Source organism: Panthera uncia, chromosome D1, assembly GCF_023721935.1.
Source record: "Panthera uncia isolate 11264 chromosome D1, Puncia_PCG_1.0, whole genome shotgun sequence".
In the NCBI taxonomy this organism is placed as follows: domain Eukaryota; kingdom Metazoa; phylum Chordata; class Mammalia; order Carnivora; family Felidae; genus Panthera; species Panthera uncia.
This window is the reverse complement of record NC_064808.1, coordinates 90,407,102-90,434,423: the sequence shown is the minus strand read 5'-3', so window position 1 is coordinate 90,434,423 and position 27,322 is coordinate 90,407,102. Positions and strand designations below refer to the sequence as shown.

Here is a 27,322-nt window from a genome sequence, read left to right as displayed (position 1 = left end):
AGTTATCTTCCCATATGCTCCACAGAATACAGAGAAACACCTGTCCCGGCCCTCCAAACTCTACCCAGAGTTCTTCTTGGACTCTCACTCCTGACACTTGATGTCTATCACTTATCTCAGTACCCCCCACCTATTTAGAATGTAGGAGAATGTGCAGATATCAAGAACAGTTTATTCTTTCTTATAATCCAAAAGTATTTTACCACCTAATCATTACATAATTCTATTTGGACATCAATGTTGATGAAAGTTTTATATTTTTAACTTAAAATTGATTATAGATTATAATCATAGACCAAGACCAGAGTTATGGACTTAAGAGTCACCATAAAAATGCATGGTTGTTGAAGCCAGAGGAGATGGAGAGATGCCTGAGGAAGATCCAAGAAGAGAAGTGAACTCAGGTCTGAACCCAGAGGAATCCCAGCTTTAACAATGCTTCCTAAAGGGGAAAACTTCCTTTCCTGAAAATGAAAATGTCATGATAAGATCAGGTGACAGGGTTTTGGTATTGTGGCAGAGGGATTCACCTGAGGACACTGGACACAGAGTATCAAATTAGGTCTCTCCGTTACTGTAAAGCAGAAGCCCCAAACCTATTCCTGTCTGTTGACCACTGAGAACCTACAATTCCTCAACACCGACCTTAAAAGGACAGGAAAGATGACTTATCCTTGGTTTGGGAGAGGAGTGAAGGTCTTTGGAATTTACAAAATGTTGTCTTTCCTGTAGGAGCAATAAATGTGTCTTATCTGGCTATTGTAAGAACCAGGAAAGTACCTCTGAGTTTTGTCATTTCAGATCTTTAACGGGACTGCTTTCCTAAAGATCCAAGCCAGTATCTCCATAAGTCAAACTTATGTTTTCACCTCTGCTCACCCCAGTACCATATGTAATGAGTGTAAAGAAGGATATTTTGTGGATTTAATGCATTTATTTCATAAGTATTCCTTTTCATTCATTCATTCACTCATATCCTTATGGTTCTGATTTATTCCTTGTTCCTACTCATTTATACCAATGGTAATTTTTTTCTTTGTATCATAGTATACTTGCTCTTATCTCTCCCTATTCTCTACTCTTTCCTAATATCCCCAAGATCCCCACATATCCAGACACAGACAGTCCTACAGAGGGTAGAAGTCAGCTAGGCCCAAAGGACCAACAAGCAGTTGTTCAGTATGGCATTAATACAATTCCAATGAGTTTAATGTAGGTAAGGTACCTTAAAAGTGCCCAAACATTGTATATACTCAGTAAATGTTAAGTATGATTATCATAATCTAGGTATAATCCAAATATTTAGCAGATTTTTCTACCTTCTTTTGAGATCTCCTCACGTTAGCATATTTGGAGAAAATAAGGTTTGTCTTCTGTCTCCTCCTTAGTCAGTTCCATGCTGCAGGTCCTTCCCCATTCTGTTCTCAACTCCATCACAGTCTGGCATGCTTCTGGCCAAAACCTGGAACACTTGAACTACCTTTCTTCTCAGTATGATGCTGCTGCTTCCACATGAGTATCAGCAGAGAACTAAATGTCAAGAAGGACTAACTTCTTACTGCCTTGTTTCTCATACCAATACAAACTGAGCAACTATCCAATTTTATGGATGAGGTAAAGAAATACAGGCAAAGAAAAGTACATCAACTCAGTACTTTATATTACTCTCTCCATATCCAAAAAAATTACCAAATACTCTTCACAGAGAGTCTTCTCAAGGGTACCCCAAGTTCTAGCCTCTACTCAGCCCCATTCTTCTAGCCACACTGAGTCTCCATCTGCCCATCTTTGCACATGGGTTGGTCTGGTCCTGGGTTCACCTTGCTGCCTACACTCAAGGAAGTTTATAAGGGTATATTCCTTGAAATCTGAACTATTCAATATAGCATAGCAGAATCTTCAGCAGAGCAGTACAAAGTGGACTTTGGCACTCAAAATCTGGATCCATTTCAAGTTTCCCTGCAAGCAGAAAGTGTAATATGACTCCTCTTTCTTCCTGATTCTCTAATAGTTAACTGTAACACACACACATACATATATCAATACATACATATTCTTAGAGACAGTAAAATCTAAATCGACTTTAAAGAATAAAAGAATTTTCCTAAATGCCCCATAATGTACACAGTATCTCCAGGGAAGTATAGAGGAGAGGTAGCAGTTAACAATCATATAAATCTGTGAAATTTCTTCTTTGTTCTTGCTTTCAGCCTTAGCATACAGAGCCCAAGAAATTGGCCCAATTACAAAACCGCCTACACCATGGTTACCATTCCAAGCCCTAAGTGTTCTGAAACTTGGAAATGAAAGATTTTAGTTTTGATTTATCTTTACATTTCAAACCGTGTAAAGAACTCTTGTGCAAGGGCTTCTCTTATGTGTACAAGTACGTACATTAAAGAGATGATTTATGATCTCCCTGGGCAAGCAACTTCTCAATGAGCTGGGAGACTATCTTACTTATGGCTCCAAGGTATCTACATTGGTCTTTGGTAAAGCTACTCCCATACCTGAAGAAAACATAAGTTCACTGTCCTGGACCTTCATACCATCACCTGCTCCATCCCCCAGCCAGAAATGTTGTTTGGAAAATCCATTTAGTCTACCAAGAAAAGAATGGAAGGCATGGGGCCACATCTTATTCATCTATCTCTTGGGCCCCATATAGAGTCTAGTAAACAGTAGACACTTAATAGATGCTAAATTGCATGCAATGAACCAACTTAAATCTTACAAAATAGCATAATCTTCAAGAAGTGTATAAGCAAGAGACTTGTGGTTAACTGGAAAGAAGACCTAGCTGAGAAAAAAGATGAAAAGTTCTGCACCTGTAAATAAAAAGATACTTAAGTATGATGCTTACCAGTAATTAATTTATACAAATAGAACCATCAGGAGAGCACTGTTCTCAGGGTTTTACCCAGCGCAAGTTTCACATCCTTATTCCTCAAACTGTAGATCAAAGGATTAAGCATGGGAACCACATTGGTGTAAAAGACTGAGGCAAATTTACTCTGGTCCATAGATGCAGGAAAAGAGCTTGTTAAATAGGTGAATGCCCCTGACCCAAAAAACAAAGCAACAGCAATTATGTGGGAGCCACATGTGCTGATGGCTTTGGATCTACCCCCAGCAGAAGGAATATGGAGGATATTAGAGAGAATCAAGGCATAAGAAATGAAGATGCTAATACTGGATATTGTGATGACCACTCCCACAACAATAAAAAACACTAGCTCATTGACATGGGTGCTGGTGCAGGAGAGCTGCAGGAGAGGAAGAACTTCACACAGATAATGGTGGATGATGTTGGAATCACAGAAAGTCAGTCTCCATATGCTCCCAGTGTGGGCCATGGCTCCAGCAAACCCTATCACATATGAACCAAACATGAGCAGAGAACAGACCTGAGGGGACATGGTGACCGTGTACAGCAGAGGCTTGCAGATAGCCACATAGCGATCATAGGCCATTGATACCAACACATAGCACTCAGAATTGACAAAGAAACAGAAGAAAAAAAGTTGAGTCATGCATCCCACGTAAGAGATGACATTTTCTGACAGAAAATCATTCAGCATTTTGGGGGTAAATACACAGGAATAACAGAGATCTATAAAAGACAAGTTGAAGAGAAAAAAGTACATGGGAGTGTGAAGGCTAGAACTTAGCCCAATTAAGGTAATCAAGCCCAAGTTGCCCACCACAGTAAACGCATAGATCCCTAAGAACAGGACGAAGAGGGGAAGCTGGAGCTCTGGTTGTTCTGATAATCCCACTAGGATAAACTCAGTCACTGAGGAGCTGTTTCTCAGAGTCATTCTCTTCCAGGGAGCTGTCTGTGGAAACAAACAATAAAATACATAGATTGATAATAGATATAAGCATAGCTGATGGAAGAAGGCTCTAGAAGATGAGCCAGTGCATGGATGTCCTTCCTTTTTACTTTACTTTCTTCTCTCATCTATGCACCGCCCCCCGCCCCCCACCCCCAGCCAAGCCATTGACAACATGTCTGTGACTATATCTGAGCTCCCCTGGGCTAGAGTGTGTTCTTGGGCACAAGAATTCTGTCCCTTCTTGAGAGATGAGGAGACAGAATTCCTGCATTTGCTGCCCAAGGACTAACAGAAGGACATCACAAGAGCCAGGAGTACAACCTGAGCCTACTGCCTCAGGCTCTGAGAGACAGGAGCTCTCATGTGACTCACTGTCTCCACCCATTCTCTGCCTCCCTCCCCTATAGAGAAAGCCAATAGTGTCCCCTACTGTCTCTGCACACCCTATTCTCTTCCTCTAAGCCCTCCACTCCATCTCACATCAAAGTCAGTGTTGAGAGCAGAGAAGAGACCAATATACCCTAGACCTCTTGGATGTGGGTTTAAAAGAAAACTATAAGGAAACATGGGATTCAGACATTCACCTTCCTTCTCCCTGGCCTCACTCAGTGCTGGGCTTTATGCAGCCTTTTTTCCATTAGCCCAAAGGAGAAAATGATGTTCATGCATAAAGGAGGCAGCCTCAAGTGCACTCTTCTTATTCCCTTAGTGTTGAGAATCAGACCTTTTACAGACCCCAGTCACCAAGGTGCTCTGGGAATAGACTAAGATTTCTGTTTGTGGATTTTCCCAGATGGTCTACATCAACTTCAGGAGCAAAAAAAATAGCAACTCTCATTTTTACCAGAACCCCAGCTGGCATATCACAGAGAACTTTATGCTACTTGATGATCTCAGGGGCCTGCTTACAGACAATTTCCCTGGGAATTTCTCAGAGACTTGTCTATGAGGAAGGACTTGCACTGTCTTTGTTGACAACCTGGATAATGCTGCTTAGCTGGCATCTTGGGACTCAGTTGTTCTACTCAAATTTCCCCATTACCCCAGGGATTTCATACCATTCATGCTGAATGTGGGGGCTCATTTTTCCTCTCCTTCATTAACTCTTGGTACTTAAGGTTGACTTTAAAGAAAAATGGCCTTGGGACACCTGGGTGGCTCGATCAGTTTAGCATCTGACTTCAGCTCAGGTCATGATCTCACGGTTTGTGAGTTCGAGCCCCACATTAGGCTCTGTGCTGACAGCTCAGAACCTGAAGACTGTTTCAGATTCTGTGTCTCCTCTTTCTCTCTGCCCCTCCCCCACTCACACTCTGTCTCTTCCTCTCTCTCTCTCTCTCTCTCTCTTTCTCTCTCTCTCTCTCTCAAAAATAAACAGTAAAAAAATAAATAAATAAAGGAAAATGACCTCAAATTTATTTTAGCCACCATTTCCAGATCTTCAGCAGGAGTTTTGCTAATAGGACCAAAAATTTTTAGATCAGAATTGTAGATGCTACAGAGAGCACCTCAGACAAAATGTTTCTAAGAGCCTGAGCTGTTCAGAACAGTGGAGACACCACACCACCACCACCACCACAAACACCACCTACCCTCAGCTCTATTAAGGGCCACAGGCAGGCCTTTGCTATATATAAGGAGATTAAAATATACCAACACATATGCAAGGAAGCACACACACACCTGCATAAAGTTACTCTATAGATGTGTGAAGGCCGAGATGTAACAGGAGATGTACCTGTTTTAGTCCTGTCATTCTCCAGATGACAGAGCTGCTTTCCATATGATCTGCTACATGAATATTCTAAGAAACATTCAAAGGCATGTAAGCAACTGCATTTGTAAGTTAACTGAGGCTGCTTAAAATAATCCCAGTTTTCCTGGAATAGTTCTGATTTACATCTATTATCCCTGTATAATTATTAATAGCATACTTTCTCACTCTGAAAAGTGTCTGGATTTGGAGAGGAAATTACATGGTCACCCTACTAAAAAGAGCATAAGCAGCTGTTCAGGTCCTCTGGCCCCTACTGTCTCTTAGACCCATTGACCTCCATCCCCATTCTGGCTAAGGAAGTATCTGTCTTTCACCCTTCTTGCCCTGAAAGTTCTCCTTAACTGAACTTACTCCTTCTGACCAACCAATACTGTATCTCAATAGATTCAGGTTCAAAAATAGGAAGAACACTTGCTGCAAGCTGTTTCTGATTTATACCTAACCAAAATCTCCAAAGCAGAGAAATACAAACCTGAACTACCTGCCTAAAATAGGTGGAAGGGAAATAAGAGGGAAAAGAATCACATTGGTTGAAGGAATAAACATTAGTATAATTTTACCTTGTAACCATTGGTACAATGGAACAACATTGTTGAATATCATGGTATATAGTACAATAAATTGATTAGTAATATTTAACAAATTTGGACATAGACATACATTTTGACCCATCAATTCTACTGCTAGGTCCATACCCCATAAAAATAAGTATACATGTTTACCTAAAGACATGTCAAGAATTTTCATAGCACCATTATACATAATAATCAAGAACTGAAAACAACCCATATGTCAATCAACTGTAGACTGGATAATAAATTGGTATTAATAAAACAGAATTCCATATAGCCATGAAAGCTAATAGCATAGATAAAGGTCACAAACCTATTATGAAACAGAAGAAGCCAAGCACAAAAGAGTGCATACTTTATGATTTCATGTATATGAATTTCAAAACTAAGAAAATCACTCTGTGGTGTTAGAAGTCAGATAGCAGTTATGCTTGGTCTCCAGCCTAGTGACTGGAGAGGGATATATATATATGAAGGATGTCTCAGGGTTGCTGACGTTCTGTTTTTCATAGGGATACTGGTTACATGGATGTGTTCAGTTGGTAAAAATTCATCAAGCTGTATCCTTGCTACACTTGAAATTAAACGTTGACTTAAAACAAATGGAAAACAAAAACAAATTAATATTTTAGCAAATCATCCTGCCAAGCTAACACTAAATTTACTAAGCACCTTTGATCCATAATTCCCACTTGTAAAATGGGAATTTACTGACCTAACAACTCAGTATGGTGGCACATGCAAAAGGACCATCATTTTATATTTTTTATCCATCTTGTATCTCTTAAGATAAAACTCCCTTTATTTCTTATATAAAGGGAGGGAATCAAGAGGTAAAAGAATTGATGCATATGGTGCAACTACAGTACCTGACATTATGCTGGATGTTTTCTAATGTAACATAATATTTACAACAACTATACAGTATACATGTATATGGAAGATGTTTTTGTTTTTTCCAAAGATGGCCAGTGCGCGCGCGCACATACACACACACACACACACACACACACACACACACACATATCTTGCATCCCACATGTTCTTGGTACAATAGGACTGACATTCCTCAAATAAAGAGATGGGATTTATGTTCCCTACACTTGCATCTAGGCAAGGACTTAGGATTTTTCCAAAAGAGCATGGCAGAAGCAATGCTACGTGGCTTCCAAGATTCAGTCCTAACAGGGTACAGCTTTTACCTCTCTCTCTGTCTCTCCCTGTCTCTCTCTGTCTCTCTGTCTCTCTCTCTCTCTCCCCCTCCCTCCCTCCTTCCCTCCTTCCCTCCCTCTCTTTCCACTCCTATTTCTCTTTTGTCATCTTCTAGACTTCAGGACAGTCATATTGGAACCCTCCGGCCTTTCCTCAAGACATAGCACAGGACAGCAAGTTTATGGTCATTTATCCAATATTAAGGGCACAGAAGCCCTCTAGGACCTGCATGCTAGTTGGTAGACATCAGGGGAAAATACTCAAGGGAAATGGCCAGAGGAATTTTTAGTACAAGTTTGAACTACTTGATCCAATTCCCCCTTACTACTCAGAAAATCTCTTTTCAGTTCTGTAGTTAGATGTTTTTAGGCTTATTTTTATGAAGAAAATAGTTATTTGCTTTTAGTACACATAATTTCATATCTGCTACATTTCTCCTTCTTGAATAACAGTTTGACAGATGTATGGCAATGGCCCAGCAATGGAAGAATGGGCATGACCTCTCTTTATTGGAGTAGAATCAACTTACTCATTGATTCATCATCCAATAAGTATTTATTAAGGCCAGCTATTTCCAGCACTCTTGCAAATTTTATACTCAGAAAATTCTTCCCTGATAGAACAAAACTAAGAATTCTGAGTAAAATATAAAAATCCTCTACCTGCTAATGTTTGATGAGGCAGGAACTAAGTGAATTCCTGTGAGAGCAAAAGAGAAAAGATCTGTATCCAAGGGGCACACAAGCACTGGACCTGGAGTTTGTCCTTGGGGAACTAGTAGATTTCCTATGGCCCAGAGTTGGGTGTTAATTGAGTTGCCTATGCAGGACCCAAGAGATAAATCCTGGGATAAATCCTTTTATGACTGAATCCTGGAAGCCTGAGAGTTTGGAACCATTATTGACTCATAATACTGGGTCCCCAAAAAGAAACATCTTCCATGGCTAAAGTAGATGAATTTTAAAAAGCCCGCATAGGAAGAAGGCAAAGATATGTGTCTGACTTGGCCTCGGCTCTAGGGAAGAGAAAGAGATAAAATATCCTCTGAGAATTTCTAGCAACCTCTGTGTTTCAAGCAAATAAATGGATAGATGGATGGATGGATGGATGGATGAATAAATAAATAAATAAATAAATAAATTTTAAAAATCATATTACATATATAACAAAAAAAAATTGTCTCTGGAAAATACAAGTTAGCTCCAGATATCAAAGAATTTCCCCAGATAACTATCCAGGGATCATGAGCTCTTAATGAAAAGCAGTAAACAAACACAAAATAAGCCACCAGAAATGAGAATCATCATTAAATGATAAACCACAAGCTATAGAACCAGACCTGCAAAATCATTAGGCTTATCAGGGACAGAATACAAAATAATTTATTTAACGTGTTCAAAGGGTGGGGGGGAGCAAATTGGAAGTGTAATGAAGGCCCCATAAAAATTGACAAGGCAGGTTTTTAAAATAATCAAATAGAGCTTGTAGAAATGAAAACCTGATAGTTGAAATGAGGAACTGTATAAATATGTTAGACAGCCTCTTAAACACAGGCAAAGAGATAATGGGTAAATTGGAGGGTAGATCTAAAGAAATTATCCAAAGTTGGCATCAGCCTGGGGGATGGGGGGGAAAGACTATGAGTTAGAAATGTAACTTAAGAAATGTAAAAATAGTGAAGGTCCAATAGACAGATAGCATTTGCTACATTCTTGGGCCTGTGTTTCGCTCTGAGAATAAAGAGCAACCATCAAAACGGACACAATCCCTGCCCTTTAAATATATAATCTAGATATATACCTAGATACCTAGAATAAACAGATGCTTATACATAACTAGGTAGAAATATTGACTGTGCAGCATTGGTACTCCTTCCATGTTTGGGAATCTGCCCTTGTGTGACCCTTGGTTGAAGCCAAACTCAGCCTCCTTCTGTGAAACTTCCCCAAAGAACAAAAGACTGAGCTCAGCCAGTCAGATGTTCCCATGCAGGACTCTGAGTCTGGAATAAGTGACACAAGAAAGAGGAACAATTTATATTTCATTTTGTCAAAGACAAAGACAGAACAACTACCAATTGATAACAAGTATTAGGTATTGGTGATACCCAGTGCAGCCTAACCAGATGGTTCTGCAGTACAGCTTGGCTGTGGTTCTACCACCTGGCTTCCCCTGACTAGCTTCAGAAGCTGGTTCCCCAGCCTTCTCTAAGAGTCTGTTAATTACCCCCAATTTCTTGCCAATTAACTCCCTCTTTTGCCAAAGCTAACCAGAATAACTTCTGCTGTTTGCAGTCAACAACTCTGGCTTGTATAATAAGGACTGGAGATTCATGGGGCTGTACACGGGGAGTGGAGACAGAGAAAGCATTCACGCTGTGGGACAAATTTATCCCTGGGATGAAGGTGGACACATCTGCAAAAATCACCTTCTTAGAGAGATGTAACAAACTCTCCCTCAAAGTTTTGCTCTGTTTTGAATGATTTTTCCCCTTTCATGGAAATGTTTGGATGTGGTTTGGAGGATAAATGAACAAGTATTTCCGATTCCACAGATTATTCTTCATACTCCTACGCAAAGTTTTTAAAACTTTCAATTCTTCGATGACTCTTTTTTAATGTAATACAGGCCTTAGAAAATAATAATAATAATAATAAAGAGGATTATATTTAACATCTAAGGCAGCTTATGGCACAATAACTATTTTTATTAATGATTAAATAACTAGCGTTTGTTTAAATTGGGCAATGTCATGATAGGGTTCTGTTTTTTGTGGACTCTATCTTCACTGTATTGCCTTTGATATTTTGTATAAAATCAATACATGGAATAGCTTTTTGTACACTTTTTAAAACTTGGGAAATCATTTTCCTCCAAAAAATCATTATAGAGTATTCTAGAAAGTATGTCTTTGATTTTTTGTAACAGGTTATTTTGTACAAATCAAAACCACATTGAGACACAACCTCACACCAGTCAGAATGGCTAAAATTACCAACTCAGGCAACAACAGATGTTGGCAAGGATGTGGAGAAAGGGGAACACTTTTGCACTGCTGATGGAAGTGCAAACTGGTATAGCCACTCTGGAAAACACTATTGAGGTTCCTCAAAAAATTTTGAAAAAAAAAAATAGAACTCCCCAACAGGTTATTTTGTGCTAGATCTTTATTCAGAAATAGTCTCCAATTATTACATTGTTACTATGGAAATATGCAATCTGTTTTATGATATGGTTTTAGAAATGCATTGCTATTAGGCTTGAATATAAGTAGAAGGTTACCAGCAGAGAAAATCAGGAGGACATTCTGAGCAAAGGGAGTCACAAAAGGAAATTAAAAGGCCATTAGAGGGAAAAAAGCAGTGTGAATTTGGGGAATGGCAAATGATAGTGAGACTTGAATTATTGTATACATGGCAGAGAGGGGTAGCAAATAGTTGAGAAGGGTTAGGGGTAATAATAATAAATCATATCTCTCTTCCATTTCTGAAATTAGACACAGATGTCAGACCAAAAAAAAAATTCCAGTTTTATTGCTGATAAAGTTGATTGAAAGACCCCTGGATGTACAATAGGACTTTATAATTCCTTCATGGCCCATCACAAACTAAATTAATGAATATAGGTCTAAACCAAGCTGGTCAACAGTTGGTATTCTCCAATAAAGGAGAAGGGTTACAAATGAAAGAGATGATTGGGGATCTTGAGAATGTGCCTGTCCTAATCAGAAATGGGGCAAGGGGCCATAAGAAGGTGGCGAGGCCACACTGAGCCACATAAGTTCATTCTCCCAATTTCTCATGAGTCCTATAAATTGTTCCTTTCCTTTGGGTTACAGTGAGTAGGATATGGGGGAAGACAAAGGGTTGCTTCTTTAACTACCTGCCTGGGATGTAGAGTCTTCTTCACTAGGGAAAGAGAAATGTGAAGCATAAATAAGGCTAGAATCTCTAGACTTGCCTTTGACGTTTGGTAAAAGATAAGAAGGATGGAGACCAGGAAAACTGAACTAATGTAGTGGGAGGAATATGCAGAATTGACACTAAGAATAAATCAAAGACAAAGCTACTCTTAGAATTTAGAGAAGGAATTTGAGATCATCAGATGAACATATCACAGTTAAAAAAAAAACTCTTTGGAAAAAAGAAAACAATGTCTTTCTGTGCAGAAAATAGCAACATTTTGCATCATTCCACTGATCTTTTAGCTTTAAATGCAATGAATATAGTCATTGAAAATCATGATTTTGATAAAAATTTAATCACATGGAAAGCTGTTTACAGTGTGTTACAGAATGAAAAGTAAAGTTACAAAATTGTACTTAATATCACATTTGTGTCTATATATATATATATATATATACACACACACACATAGTTTTTGCAAAAAAAAACTATACTATAGTATAGTGTGTGTGTGTGTGTGTGTGTGTGTGTGTGTGTGTGTGTAGTTTTTGCAAAATGGTCTAAGTCACCACAACTACCCACACAGAAAAATATTCTGAAAAAATATACACCAAAATCCTGAGTAGTTATCTCTAGGTAGTAGGATCATGGATTTTTTAAAAATCTTTTGCTTATCTCTACTTTTATATATTCCCATAATACTTGAGCATTACTTTTGCAAATATAAGAAAAATTATTTTTAAAAATTATATTAAAAACAAAACACTAATTTAGTATTTTAAGGTCTCACTAAGGATTCGTTCAACATTTATTTAGCACTTTCTATATCTGCCAGGCATTACATTCTCTGCATGTGTTAGATCACCAGGTTGAGGTTTGAAATACAACCTCAAATAAACATTTTCTACATGTATTACTGCCCAGTTCCTATTACAGTAGTTCAGCAGGTCCCACATAAGTTTATATTACTGACCCTACTAGTTTAGTGCATTAAATGAAGAGAAAAATCTTTACGGTCTTCCTCTTGACATACCTTTTAGGCACATTGTTTCCAAATGAGAGTGAATATATCAACTTTCTCAGCTCAAAGGCAGCAGGAACTTGGACATTGCACAAATGAATAGATGTGCATCACATGTGCTATTTCTTAGGCACACAGATTGAGCCTCTGGAAGGCAGCAAGTGTAAGAGTATAGGCTCTAGAATGAGACAGTCTAAATTCAATTCTTTACTCCACCACCTACTATCTGTACAATCTTAAGCAAGCTCCTTAACTTGTAGAGAAGATTACGCGAGAACTTGTATGTACAGTCCAAAAGACATAAAGTTTCCAAAATGTCATATTGGGGTTTGAAAAACATGAGTCCCTTGAATGTGGAACTCTCGTCCACCTTCATTCTCAAGTCACGGAAGTCTGGAAAGTTAGGATAAAAGTAGGGGGTGCATAGTCACTGCAAGCAAGATACAATATGAAGGAAGGAAGCAAATGGGACTAGGAGTCCTAGCTTTAAGGAAGCTAGACAGAATGGTATCAAAACCAAATTGTGTGGACAAGAGTCTTAGGACTTTTTTCCCTCCCACTCCAGGCCTATTTCTTCCTTTCATGTGGTCTCACCAGTCACTGATGGGAACCTAAAGAGATTGTCATGTGAGTTAGTAAAAAATGGTGAGAAGGGGACCACAGATGACACTCAGGAATCACTGACTTTGGGACATGGAGCATTGGCTTATTCACAGGGAACCAGGTCTATCACTTGTACACAGACAGGTATCCTCAAGGAAGAAAACATATAAATGAATATTTTATAAACACGAATATTCTCCCATTAAATACCTACTTGCAGAATTACATTAAATACAGCTCATTCCACCTACCATTCATATTTTGGTTTTAAACACCATTTGTCTCTAAATAGAACCAGTGCTGGGGCAGGGAAGTTACAAAATAAGCCTGAAACATATTGTTTTTCTGTAAAGCAACAAAGTGCTCAAAATCTAATAGAGAGATATTAAAAGAACATAGGAACTTGCATGAAGAGGCTCCCACTGGACAAATCAGGGACAAATTGAGCATCAAAGTAAGCAATGACAATAATGAATCATAATCCATTACATAAAATTAGAAAGCATGAGTCCACAATAATATGAATGAATAACTAGATGAATGAGTGAATAGATAAATATATACAGAAGGAAACGTTCTTCCTGACAAAGTACCAACTAGCAAATGAAGGACTGATGGAGTAAAAAAATCTCTACTTTTCAACCATCAGAGTAGTATTGATTCAGGCAAGAATTATCAATGGATGCTAAAACTAGAGTGTGAAAAATTGAAAAGAAACAAGACATTTCATAGTCTCAAAATATCTTCCCACAACTTTGTTTTCATTATAAAGGGAAAAGTAGTAATTTTCCTCAATAAAACTACGAAGTTGCGAAGTTCCAAAAACTATATCATCAAATGTTCCCAGAAACAATCTGACAGGTTATAGAATATATTCATTTGTGACAGTGAAGAAAGGAAGATTTGCTCTGAGAAAACAGTATTGTGCCCTGCAAGGTCAACAAGGAAGAATCAGTCTATGGTCTTGGTGAACTTTTTCTAGTTTATCTTTGGGGGCGCCTGGGTGGCTCAGTCAGTTAAGCATGGACCTAGGCTCAGGACATGATCTCATGTCAGCTGCGCTGACAGCTCAGAGCCTGGAGCCTGTGTTGGATTCTGTGTCTCCCTCTCTCTGCCCCTCCCCCACTCATGCTCGCTCTCTCTCTCTCCCCCCCCCCCTCAAAAATAAACATTAAAAAGAAAAATAGCAATATGCTAATTTTTCTTTTGAACACAATCTTGCTGGCTTAATCTGATATTCTGGGGGAAATGGGAGCTTCTTACATGAATAATTTTTTTTCATTGTATAAGTTTTTCTTCAGTGTGTTGTCTCTGGGATATGAGTGAAAATGGAGAGTACAGAATGAATACATAATTGTTGGTATTTTATAAAATTTCTTTCAGAGCCAGTGTTCAATTGATAGTGATTTAGAGTTTGCTTAAGTTAATCATTTTATATTGACAACACTATACTTGACCATAAAAAGGAGTGGAAAGTTGGGGCTTACAAATCTAAGATAGAGCCTGGTTCTGCTATAGCCACTAGGTGTGGGTTATTAATCAAGAATGGACACCAGGAACTCCCCTCACACAAAACTTACAGTCTAATTTGTAGTGGATATGTATACAGAAAAGTAAATCAGTGGCCCTACACTTTGACCAACACTTAATAGGTTAAGTACAGTATGCTCTGAGAACACAGAGTAGAGACATTGAAACCAGCAGAGAGGTGACAGAAAGCTATTCCACAAAGTCATCTCACAATAGATCATCACAAAAGTAAAACCCCAGAGTATCTTCCCTTCCTTGGCTCAAAAAAAGATTACTGAGTTATGATGAAGCCAAGGAAAAGCCATTTAAAAAATAAAGGGATGAAGTAGAGTAGAATTTGCTGCCCCAAAATATTTATCTTTGGCATAAGGGTTATCTTGATCTGATTAATTTTAAGAAAACAAAGGCATAGAAGAAGCTCTGAAAACCGAGTAGAAGTAGCCCTTTTGTGAGGGAAATTAATATTTATAAGGGAAATCTCTATGTGTAAGAGTGTCTCTCCCTCTGTACCAAGAAGAGGGGGATGACTAAATCTCTAGAAACTATTATCTAATAGCAACTTACATCTGCATTAACTATGCCTTCATTTATTGTGCTTTATCTGATAACCTTTCATAACTGATGACCCTCCCCAACAGCATCCTCTTTTGTCTTTAGCTGGAAATGGTATTTAAGGTCATGGCTTGGGCCATTCTTCCTGAGTATCTCCCATGTATACAGGAGGTATACATGTTATTAAAGTTCTGTTTGTTTTTCTCTGTTAAGCAGTCTTTTATCACAGGGGAGTCTCAGCCAAGAATCTAGAAGGGTAGAGGGAAAATTATTTCCCTCCCCTATAGGGCGTATATAAGGAAAAAAAAAAAAAGGCAGAAGAAAGCAGTCTCAATTCTGCTCCTTCTTTTCTTTCTTTTCTTTTCTTTTCTTTTCTTTTCTTTTTTCTTTTCTTTTCTTTCCTTTCCTTTTCTTTTCCTTATCCATTCAGATACCACAAGTAATTTATGAAGTAGACAGGAATAAAAGGAGAAGACGGTAACACAACCCCAGCACTATCAAAATTAAAGGTAATCAGTTTTTATGAGTGGCACCCTTACTAGTACAGAATCTGGCCAAGAGTAGACAGTCTGAGTTTGTTTATACTGCTAGTAAGAGTGTGAATTGAGATAAACTTTCAAGAAGGAATTTTGAAATAATATTCAAAATCTCATGTCATTCAGTAATTCCCAATCTAAAATATGTATCCTCATTAGGGAAAACTCAAAGAGTCATTGAATAAGTATGCTAAGCCTTATTGGTAATTTGGAAAAACAAAATAATATACAGTAGTAGAAAGCTGTTAATGAGATATACCCCCATATATTAGAATTTTGCAATCATAAAAATCAAGTTGGAAGAAACAGAACAGAAAAACCAAATTCTGTGAGCTGTGTCTTGGGGCACACACTTATATAACCAGAGCTGACATTCCCTTGCTTTCACATTATGCTTTTCTCTCTGCCTCTTTTTGGGTACCCACAACCCTTCATATATTCCTTTTCCGCTTTTTTATTCATTTATTTATCTAATAACAGTCCCTTCTCCGCCTTTTCATTGGTAGTTACATTTTAAAGGAACTGCTCATAAACTTTGAAAACAAGGAAAAGATGGTGTGTATGTATGTGCAGGTGTAACTGAACTCAAGAGGCTTCCCACTTGGTGTGCACTGAATTGAACACAACACAAGAAAGGGCTGAAAGCAAAGAACTTTGTACTACTTGTCACAAGTAAGGAGAGAGGAAGATAGGTCTCAAAGCACTGTCTCCCTGTGGGGCTAGTACAGGAAGCTTTTATTCAGTATATTAGGGGCAGGGAGCTTGCATATACAATAAGGAACTTAATACAATCTCTATTACTTGGGCTCTTTGGTTCAACTGCACATGTCTGGCGTGTCAACATGCTAATGAATACATTGTATGTTTAAAATAGGGTGGAAAACTGCCCATAAGAGGAGATCTTAGTATTGTAATGAGTTAAAGGTAACTTCAGGACAACTTGGGGGCTCCTGCACAGGTCCTCAGCTCCAGACCAGCTCAGAGTGGCCCAGGCAAGGGGCTACCAGGGGAAACACCTAGCCTGGCCTTTCCTTGTCAGGAACTGCTAGTTCTGCAAAACAAAGCATATTCCTTCCCTGCTTTTGTCCCTTCCCCCTCCTCCCTTCTGCTGATAGCTTTCAGCCCTCTGATCTGAGTAACTCCCTGTTGCATCTTGGCTAAGACAGGCACTGTGCATAGAAAGACTCTCTTAAAACATACAACCAACAAGCAACAGTGACAGACCCTGGGGAGGATACAGAAGGACAAGAAAAGTAGAGTAAAGGGAGATTTCCTTTCACTGATCATTTTTTGGTAATAATTATAAATACCATGAATATGTACTGCCCAGTCAACATACAAATAAATACATATTGTAAATGGGATGTGGAAAGAGTGGAGAAATGGAGAAAGAAATAATTAATTCTCTTAACAATCCTGCGGAAACTGTTTTAAAAAGGAAGAGACATCAGGGGCACCTGGGTGGCTCACTCCATTGAGCGACCGACTTCAGCTCAGGTCATGATCTTGCAGTTTGTGAGTTTGAGCCCCGCGTCGGGCTCTGTGCTGACAGCTCGGAGCCTGGAGCCTGCCTCGGATTCTGTGTCTCTCTCTCTCTGCCCCTTCCCTGCTCGTGCTCTGCCTCTGTCTCTCAAAAATGAATAAACGTTAAAAAAAATTTTTTTTTAAAGGAAGAGACATCAACTAACTCGTGTGAGGTCACAGAACTGCTGAGTAAAAGCGAGGGTTCAGATTTTATTCCAACTCCTTAGTCTGCTTTTTCGGAGACTTTATGCTGTTCTTCTCGTCTCCCCTGTCCCAGTCATTCCAATTCTGTGATGGTTCTCTGTTCCGTGCCATCTAAACACAGTTCCCTGATTCCACCACAGTCATTCTTTTGAACTCACTCTTAGTGATCTGTACCTTCCCTAATGATACAACTCTATATCCATCCAGACTTCATTTTTACAAATAGAAGAGAATTTTCCTAAAAAGAATCTCATAAATCAAAAGTATTTTCAGAGCATTTCACGTATCGTTGCTTCTCAAAGAAATATTTACTACTTACAGTTTCCTTTTAAACCAAAAAGCGACTCTACCTCCCTTTACACAGTACCATTAGGCTGTGGATTTGCAAACCTAAACTGTATAATCCTTCCACCCTTTGCTGGAAGGTGTGTCAATCAGAGTCCCAGCAGAAAACAGATGATCCCCTGAAACAAAGTAATTGAAAAACATAACAAGGGCACTATTTGCATGGGTACAGGCAAAAGAGTGGTTGAGAGAAACCCCAAAAGGATTGTAGAGGCTAGTAGAAGCAACACTACCACCCCTTTGAATGAAGAGACAAAAGAGGAAATAGGCATTCAGTGACTACAGCCCCCTGGAAGAAAGTCAGGGAAATAAATATCATAGTATCGTGCTCTTTTTCTCTGGTTTTCTCTGCTGATGCCGCCATTGCCTTAACCCAACCAGAAACCAGATGGCCATGGAGCCCATTGACAAGATCCATTAGGGAATGCCTCCCAGGACTTGGAGCAAGGTACACAGAGGCAGAAAGTTGATCTAGAGAGGCACAGAGAGAATACCTCACGTAGTCTCTGTCATATACATTACCATAACAGTCAGTCATCATTTCTTCTGCTGACCGGCAGCTGTGTGGTGCTAACCTAATTACTGGCTTGTAACACAAAGTCTTCTCTATGGTTCTGAAATATTCTCCAGATTTTTAGCTGACCACCCTGAGCTTCAGACTTCTCCACCCAAGTGTTAAAAGCACAATTTGAAAACAAGGAAATGGCTGTGTGGGAAAAATTCCTCAAACCTGTACTTCATAACTTTGATACTTTCTACAAGGTCTTCCAGCCAGCATGACCAAATCCTTTCAAGTCCAAGTCCCTGAAGCTCCACACTACTGTCTGAGGAGTTACCATGCTTGCTGCTCTCTGGGTCCTAGCATACTCCCCACCATGTAGTCTGCAAAATTCTTGAAGAATTTGGTCATTTAGCCAAGACCATCTCAACAAAGTTTTGTACCTCCTACCTTCTCTGCAAAAATGTGGTATTTAAAATTAGCCCTTGAAAAGTTGCATGAAATTTCTGTAGATAGAACTGGATCTTAACATCCTAGATCAGTTCACATTTGAAATGAAATCTTCCAGGGCTGATGGAGGAAGAAAGTGAGCCATAGTGGAAGGCCACTAGAATTAGAAATCAAGAGCCTACATCCTAGCCACAGTTCTGCTGCTGAGTAACTGAATGACCTTGGAGAAGGTACATAAACCTGGACCTATCCTCAGAAACATAAGCGAACTGAATTAAGTGATTCTTAAGATCCTCTAAATATTGAGTACCTTATAGCTTTCAGGATAAATAAAATGGGGAGCATAAACTTCGAGAAAGATTTAAAATTTCCTCTATGTAACCAATGGAACCTGAATTATATAAGGAAAGGAAAAAAAACACTTTCCTAAGTATCGTCCCTTTCTCAAGAGAATGTCTTTTTGCTCAATGATTTCTTCAGAGCAACTTTGACGTCTTTATTTCTTAAGCTATAGATTAGCGGGTTGAGCATGGGCACAACGGTGGTGTAGAACAAGGAGGACACTTTCCCCTGATTCATAGGTAAAAGAGAGGATGGTTTGAGGTACATAAATGCCCCTGACCCAAAGAAAAGAGAAACGGCAATTATGTGAGAGCTGCATGTGCTGAAGGCTTTGGACCTGCCCTCAGTGGAACGAATATGGAGAATGCTGGTGAGGATGAGGGCATAAGAAATGAAGATGGTAACTGTGGGCACGCCAATATCAATGCCCACGACAACGAAAACTACCAGCTCATTTACATAGGTGCTGGTGCAAGAGCGCTCAAGAAGGGGAAGGATGTCACACATGTAGTGGTCAACCAGATTGTTGGCACAGAAGGTCAGTCTCACCATGCATGTCGTGTGGGTCATGGCCCCAGCAAACCCCATCACATAGACACCCAACAGAAGAAGCGAGCAGACCTGAGGAGACATGGTGGCTGTGTACACCAGTGGGTTACAGATGGCGATGTAGCGGTCATATGCCATTGCTGACAGGATGAAGGACTCAGAGACAACAAAGAAAAGAAAAAAGAAGAGCTGAGTCATGCACCCTGTGTAGGCGATGATGTTCTTCTTTGAGACAAAACTCATCAGCATCTTGGGAGTGATAACAGTGGAATAGCAAAAATCTATGAAGGACAAGTTGAAGAGGAAGAAGTACATGGGGGTGTGCAGGTGAGAATTCAGCCCAATCAGGGTTATCAGACCCAGGTTCCCCATCACAGTGACCACATAGAAACCTAGAAACAGGAAGAAGAGGGGCATCCGGAGTCCGGGCTGGTTGGTTAAGCCTGCAAGGATAAATTCTGTCACAGAGGAGTTCTCAGCTGCCATTCTCATTAAAGGCATTCTGTGGAAACAAGAGGAAAAAGTCACTTAGAAAGGGAGACAGAGACAGAGGCCCCTTCTTCCTCCCATTCTTGAAAACCTGATCCACACAAAGAGATTTTGGACTTGCAGAAAGGCCTTTCGGGATGCCTGTGTGTCTGTTCTCACAGCCCCCTAAGGAGTCTGCCACTAGAGTACCCTCTGGAGGGTGGACCTTTCTCCATGGTGAGGGCAGATGCTGCTGGGAAGAAGGGTCTCAAGGATGAGCTCAGGAGTCTCCTGGGTCTTTGGTCTATTTATTGTGTCCTTCCAACTCCAGCTTATGCTCAGGATTATAAAACCTCGGGCCAATACCTGAGGAGAGTCCGCTTAAGAGGTGGGAGCCAGCCCACTGTGCCTGGAGTTTCCACTCCATGGTCACCCATGGGAGAGGGTCTTCCCCAAAGCCTTTACTACCTGAGGTTGGGGACTTAGGAAAAGTTCAGCCCAGATTCAGTCACTCACCCTTCTTCAGCCCAGAGCCTCAATTGTGCCTTTCAGTCCTGTTCTTATCCTCAATTGTTCAGACAGATAAATGGCTATAATGCTAACGCAGATAAAGGAACAAAGCACAGACCATTTTAGCTCCTGTCCTGTTTGAAGGATCAGAATTTGGACGGCCTTAGAATTTGTTCTGCGCTAAAGATGGTGATATTTCATGGAGGCTTTGCCCCAAGGCTATTTTCCAGTTTGTAGAAGGGAGACAGGATCCTTACCTATAATCAGTGCCAGCTGGTGACAGGAGACTGAGCAGTGTTTTTCTAGGTTTAGAGATCTGGGGACCTGATTAGAAGTAGAAAGTCAGAGGATCCCCCGGGATCACAGCCCTAGAAACTAACTTTTTAAAAAAATGAATATTTGCTTGTACCCTTGATAATATTTGAATGGGCTTTTAGAAGAATTATTCATTTTCCAATTAACATCTACTCAGTAAAATGCAAAGCATTGTGCAAAAATAATCACTTACCATTTATTGAGAACTTATTATATATACCAAACATTCCTAGCACTTCTGTACCGACCCCAGCAGTCCAGGGTCCAAAATCATTTCACAAACAATACTTCCTTTTAATTCTCCCCCAAATCCTATGAACTGGGTTTAATCACTCCTGTTTTAGAGGTGCAGTAATTCACCAAATGTTAAATTAAAAAGGCCGTATTAAATCTAGGTCCATCTTACTCCAAATCTGGTGTTCTTAGTAATTGTGTTTAACATCTGCCTATGGGAGATAATAAAATATGTAAGCAGGGTTCTTGCCTTCAAGGGTCTGACAATCTCTTGGAAAAGATAAGATAGAATACACTGAACTTAGTATGCTGAAAAAGATATGATAAAATACAGAAAAGGTAAAAGTAAAATGCTATTCAAGTTCAGAGAAGGGTATTCCATACACGACTTAAATTTCAGTTTATCACAGAAATCCCATAATATCTAGTTCAGGGAGAAACAGACTCCTTGTAATCCCTTGGAATTGGAGTTTAGCAGTAAAGAAAAATCCCCATCAGTTAAGAACTATTTTTTCCAAAATTGCTAAATTGTTGGAATTTTTGATGGCCCCTGCCCTCTACCCTGTCAGCTCTCTTTCAGGAGGCTCCCAGTGAGCTCATACTGACTCTGATGACCTCGTAGCTTGAACTCCCTTCTTCCTACCAAACCACCAACGTTTATGTCCCTATTTTGCTTACTTTGCTCTTTTTTAACTCTCCCTCATGACAGAAGTTATCCCACTGTGCCTCAGTATCTCAGTGTCTTGCTTGAGCCCAGTGACAGCTAATTCACACTTTTGGGGTCTCAGATTTGAAGCAATATTAAAAACCATCTAGTCCTAACAGTTGAGTTAGATGAGCCTATGCATATTAAAAGTGCATTTACTGCTGCTCCAATGCAAACATAATAAATTCAAATCCCAGAAGTGGAACTTTATGATCTGTTTTTACCTCTAAATCTGTCCCTGGTGATTGGGGTGTTTAGCCACGTTTGGGATTCACTGATCTAGCCCTCCAACCCTACATCACCCAGACAGGAAAACTGAGGTCCAGATAGTCACACAGCTGGTTGGTGGTGGAGTCTGGAATCAAACTTGAATCTCTAACTTCTCCAGTTGGAGGGGTTTTCCAGCCTTTCTAAAAGAAGCCCACCTGCTCTTTGACTTGGATGAGTACAATGCAGAGCACAAGGAAAGGGCATAATTGGACATCAAACTTAGAACAGCACCCCAGGCTTATAGTAGGGAGAGACTTAAATGCCATGTCAAGAAATGTGTATGCAGTGTGAATCCATGGAACATTTTGAACAGAAGAATGGCATGATCAGGGGAATGACATGATCAGATGTGCTGAGGAAGACCAATTAGTCTAACAGGCTACTATCAGACATCAGTGGCTTTATACAGCAGTCCCTCCAGGCAATGTTCTATCTTGTAATTCAGACAGGATGCTTTAACTCCAAGGACAACAGTAAGACAAAGGACAAAGTATGGACTTTCGAAAAAGAGTTAAATGGGGCAAAAGGCTTTCTAAACTTTTTGGCACAGTAAAAATCACATAATGTGGCCCCTGCCTTATAGCTGTGGTATCATCTACCCTCTGCTCTGAACAATTTTGCAAGGCCCTGTCCCATCACCAGGCTGTCTGTGTTGGACATTGTTTCTGCCTCGTTTCAGCCCATCTTTTTGGCTTCTGTTGTTGCTGTGGCAGCTGGCTGCACGCAGTTGTAGTCAAGAAGCACGGTTCACCAGCTGTACCACTTTGGACTGCTTTGGCAGATATCTCTGCCACCACACAGACTGTCTGCTGGAATCCCCCCAGCCGCTCTGGTGCATGTGCAAACCTGCAGGTGTGAAGGAGTTAACACCCCTGGGAGTCAGTGGATAAATGCTCTGCTCTTCTGTGTCTCTAGTGCTCCATTCCTCATGGATTCTCAACGGGGCCTCAGAGAGATGGGTTGTGAATTTCCCATTGAGGCAAACACCGTAATGGCCTGCCTTGGATTGGCTTCCCATCCTTCCCTGCTTCACTCTTCCTCTTCCCTTAGATCACTTCCAGAAATAAGCTACCTCCATATAAGTCCTTGTCCCCAGCACGGCTTTTCTCAGCTGAAGTGCTCCCAAAACAGTATTTGGAGCAAGTTTGACCAAAATGTTCCTTACTTCACCTGGGAGGAAGCAGCCTCACCCAAACCTGTTTGATTCCAGGTCAGGGAAATAAATATGAATCAGTAAATTTATCAAGTACCAAAAAATCCACATATCAGAGAATTTTTATTTCTTGAGTATGCCCTAACAAAATGCCAAAATACTAGAAGGAACAGGATCTCAAATCATTACCAGCTCATACCCTAATGGACATTAGCCAGAAAGTCCTAGTATCTTGACTTAGATCTACTGAAGCTCCTCCTGACATCTTGCTGTCTTTGTGACCATCCATATACCTCCCTGAGCCGGGACAGGTAAGAACTAAGTTTATTCATGTTTGTATCTTTAGAACCAAATGTCAGACCTGGCTTGCAGCAGCTCATAAAACATTTTTTTCATCTCAGATTTTCACCCTTCCTCATCTGTGAAATGGGAATAATGATAATAATCCATAAGACTGTTGTGAGGGATAAATTAAATCATAAGGGCCTAGCAAAGAGGCTGACACATGGAAAAACCTTGGTAAATGTTTATAGAAAACCTACTAGAAACCCCAGAATTAGACCCACAAAAGTATGGCCAACTAATCTTTGACAAAGCAGGAAAGAATATCCAATGGAAAAAAGACAGTCTCTTTAACAAATGGTGCTGGAAGAACTGGACAGCAACATGCAGAAGAATGAAACTAGACCACTTTCTTACACCATTCACAAAAATAAACTCAAAATGGATAAAGGACCTGAATGTGAGACAGGAAACCATCAAAACCCTAGAGGAGAAAGCAGGAAAAACCTCTCTGACCTCAGCCACAGCAATTTCTTACTTGACACATCTCCAAAAGCAAGGGAATTAAAAGCAAAAATGAACTATTGGACCTCATGAAGATAAAAAGCTTCTGCACTGCAACAATCAACAAAACTAAAAGGCAACCAACAGAATGGGAAAAGATATTTGGTATATCGGACAAAGGGCTAGTATCCAAAATCTATAAAGAAGTCACCAAACTCCACACCCAAAAAATGAGTAATCCAGTTAAGAAATGGGCAGAAAACATGAATAGACACTTCTCTAAAGAAGACATCCAGATGGCCAACGGGCACATGAAGAGTTGCTCAACGTTGCTCCTCATCAGGGAAATACAAATCAAAACAACACTCAGATACCACCTCATGCCAGTCAGAGTGGCCAAAATGAAGAAATCAGGAGACTATAGATGCTGGAGAGGATGTGGAGAAACGGGAACCCTCTTAAACTGTTGGTGGAAATGCAAACTGGTGCAGCCACTCTGGAAAACAGTGTGGAGGCTCCTCAAAAAATTAAAAATAGACCTACCCTATGACCCAGCAATAGCACTGCTAGGAATTTACCCAAGGGATACAGGAGTGCTGATGCATAGGGGCACTTGTACCCCAATGTTTACAGCGGCACTCTCAACAATAGCCAAATTATGGAAAGAGCCTACATGTCCATCAACTGATGAATGGATAAAGAAATTGTGGTTTATATACACAATGGAATACTACGTGGCAATGAGAAAGAATGAAATATGGCCTTTTGTAGCAACGTGGATGGAATTGGAGAGTGTTATGCTAAGTAAAGTAAGTCATACAGAGAAAGAGAGATACCATATGTTTTCACTCTTATGGGGATCCTGAGAAACTTAACAGAAGACCATGGGCGGAGGGGAAGGGAGAAAAAAAAGTTTAGAGAGGGAGGGAGCCAAAACATAAGAGACTCTTAAAAACTGAGAACAAAGTGAGGGTTGATGGGGGGTAAGCGGGGGGAGGATGGGTGATGGGCATTGAGGAAGGCACCTCATTGGAAAGAGCACTGGGTGTTGTATGGAAACCAATTTGACAATAAATTTCATATTAAAAAATAATAATAAAGGCAAAAAAAAGAAAAGAAAACCTACATAAAATATATATAATTTAGGGAGGGAATGAGAGAGAGAAAAAGCCAGCTAAGAGCTAGATGAGCCTGTAAGGGGCAAAAGAGAGGCTAATATAGGGAGGAAGTGAGGAGAACTGATTGACAGAAATAAGAGAAAGCTGAAGCAGTGTTTTTTTTCTTCAGAAGTTTATCTAAGGCCCAACTCTCCAATGTAACTTAATGACAGACAGGATCAGGTCCTTGAGTATTCCACCTGTCCCTGCTTCCTGTCCCACCATGGATGCCCTATTTTTCTTAGAACCACACTCTACCACACCACAGAGGCCAAGTTATGAGGTCAGGTGAGGTTTCATTCACAGCCTCTGATCTTTCCTTTTTGTGCCCATTTCTAGTCTCGGTAAAAATTCCCCTTCCCCAAACAACTCACAGTCCTAATGCATGCTCTACCTTCAATTGTCAAAAGCAGTTCTCAGGAAAGAGCTCACAAATTCATCAACACAGTCCACTAAGGACTTGTTGGGGATCATCCACATTCCACACCCTCTTCCAGGCATATTTTTTTTACAAAAAAAAAATCTATAACAAAAAAAAAAAAAAAAAAAAGAGAGAGAGAGAGATCTCTACTTATGAATTTTGAAACAGCGCTCAATTGATGAGAGGTGCATTATGGTAGGGAGTCACCTTGTACTGGGTTTATAATCAGAATTGCTGGGGTGCCTGGGTGGCTCGGTCGATTGGTCATCTGTCTTCAGCTCAGGTCACGATCTCATGGTTCGTGAGTTCAAGCCCCACGTCGGGCTCTGTGCTGACAGCTCAGAGCCTGGAGCCTGATTCAGATTCTGTGTCTCCCTCTCTCTCTGCCCCTCCCCCTCTCACACTCTGTCTCTCTGTCTCTCTGTCTCTCTCTCTCTCTCAAAAATAAACATTTAAAAAAATTAAAAAAAAAAAAAAGAATTGCTTTGGCACCTGTCTGTCCTCCACTTGGCAAGCTAATTACAACCCCTGTATCAGTCCTGTGTATGTGTGTATGTCTTTTGTGTGTGAATGTTGGGTGACTTTTGTGCATTCTCAGTGCTTGCCTATCCTTCACACGAGGGATATATGTTTAAATCACTTAAGACCTTAAGCACAAATCTTATACTTAGAAATTTGCCACTGCTGTGGTGATTACAATAAATCCCAGTCCCTGCTCTCATTCCTTCTCTAGTCAACTCACAATTAAAGAAAATAAATCATCATCACAAACCTGAAATAAGACCCACAGGAAAAGGGCTCCATGGGGCACAGACAGCAAAGAAGACCCAAGCTTCATTAAAAACTGACTTTTCTCTAGAAGCCTGAGAAGATTCTTGTTTGGATGATAGAACAACCAAGAAAAGTTCCTTTGGATTTATGTCACCTCGGAGCTTGTTGCCATGGGAACTACATCTCAAAATCTTCTCAACTGGGGCTTCACTAAAGTCATGTTCCTTGAAGAGCAGATGAAGCCCAAGCAGGAAGCAGTGTAGGAAGAACTATTCTTAACTGTATTCTTTTGTTGCGAAGTTGCCCTCTTTCCAAAACTTGCATCTCTATATAGTGCTTCTTTCTTTATTTCTATTTTTTCCGTCTTTTTTTCCCCATTATAGTCTATTTGTATCATTCCATGCGTGGTACCTGTAAATGCAATACAATGTCTCTCACGCACATGCATTAACCCACAGACTTCTGGTGGCACAAAGCTGGTCCCAAGTGCATTGGCCATCACCACACACCAGAGGAGGCCAAGCACAAGTAACACTTTCATAAGAAGAGATGCAGAACCTCACAGAAAAGAAAAGATGGCGGCTCAAACAAAGATCTTGGTTTGAAATAGCCACAGTTAACTTCTAAGCAAATATCAAGAGTTACGTGGTTCTGTACGTATTTAATCTCAATTTACTTTCAGTAAGCATTTTCACCTACTTAACATACAAATCTCTACATAAATAATACACATATTTAACGTAGAATCCTAGACCTTGGAGGTCTATATGGGGGAAGGGGGGTAATTAACACATAATGAACGCTATGTGCCAAGCTAGTAGTTTTACATACACTATGTCATTTATAGGTAAATGAATAATCCTCACAAAGTACAGATTGTCATGCTTAAAATAATCATTCAATGGATTCAAGAACATTAATGCTAGTATTAATAGTTTACATTTTTTTTTTAAATTTTTTTTTTCAACGTTTTTTATTTATTTTTGGGACAGAGAGAGACAGAGCATGAACGGGGGAGGGGCAGAGAGAGAGGGAGACACAGAATCGGAAACAGGCTCCAGGCTCCGAGCC

The 27,322-nt window shown here is 39.9% G+C and overlaps 2 protein-coding genes across 2 annotated transcripts; both read right to left on the bottom strand.

Annotated features, from left to right (window-relative positions):
- Positions 1 to 1,269: 1,269 nt before the first annotated feature.
- Positions 1,270 to 6,019, bottom strand: LOC125908537 (olfactory receptor 8B4). Its single transcript, XM_049611346.1, has 2 exons — positions 5,578 to 6,019; positions 1,270 to 3,839 (listed from the first exon to the last, which is right to left on the bottom strand). Exons 1-2 carry the CDS (start codon positions 5,620 to 5,622, stop codon positions 2,892 to 2,894), a joined length of 993 nt encoding a protein of 330 aa, XP_049467303.1. The 5' UTR covers positions 5,623 to 6,019; the 3' UTR covers positions 1,270 to 2,891.
- Positions 6,020 to 19,013: 12,994 nt separating this feature from the next.
- Positions 19,014 to 26,352, bottom strand: LOC125908521 (olfactory receptor 145). Its single transcript, XM_049611345.1, has 3 exons — positions 26,253 to 26,352; positions 20,696 to 20,762; positions 19,014 to 19,962 (listed from the first exon to the last, which is right to left on the bottom strand). The coding sequence occupies exon 3, from the start codon at positions 19,959 to 19,961 to the stop codon at positions 19,014 to 19,016; it is 948 nt and encodes a 315-aa protein (XP_049467302.1). The 5' UTR covers position 19,962; positions 20,696 to 20,762; positions 26,253 to 26,352.
- Between the last annotated feature and the right edge of the window lie 970 nt (positions 26,353 to 27,322).

Bases quoted from the DNA above. Each gene is read 5' to 3' on its own strand.
- LOC125908537 (XM_049611346.1), bottom strand. From the start codon at position 5,622: ATGGAAAGCAGCTCTGTCATCTGGAGAATGACAGGACTAAAACAG. The intron at 3,840-5,577 runs GTACATCTCCTG...TTGTTTCCACAG, and splicing joins GAATGACAGGACTAAAACAG to ACAGCTCCCTGGAAGAGAAT.
- LOC125908521 (XM_049611345.1), bottom strand. From the start codon at position 19,961: ATGCCTTTAATGAGAATGGCAGCTGAGAACTCCTCTGTGACAGAATTT.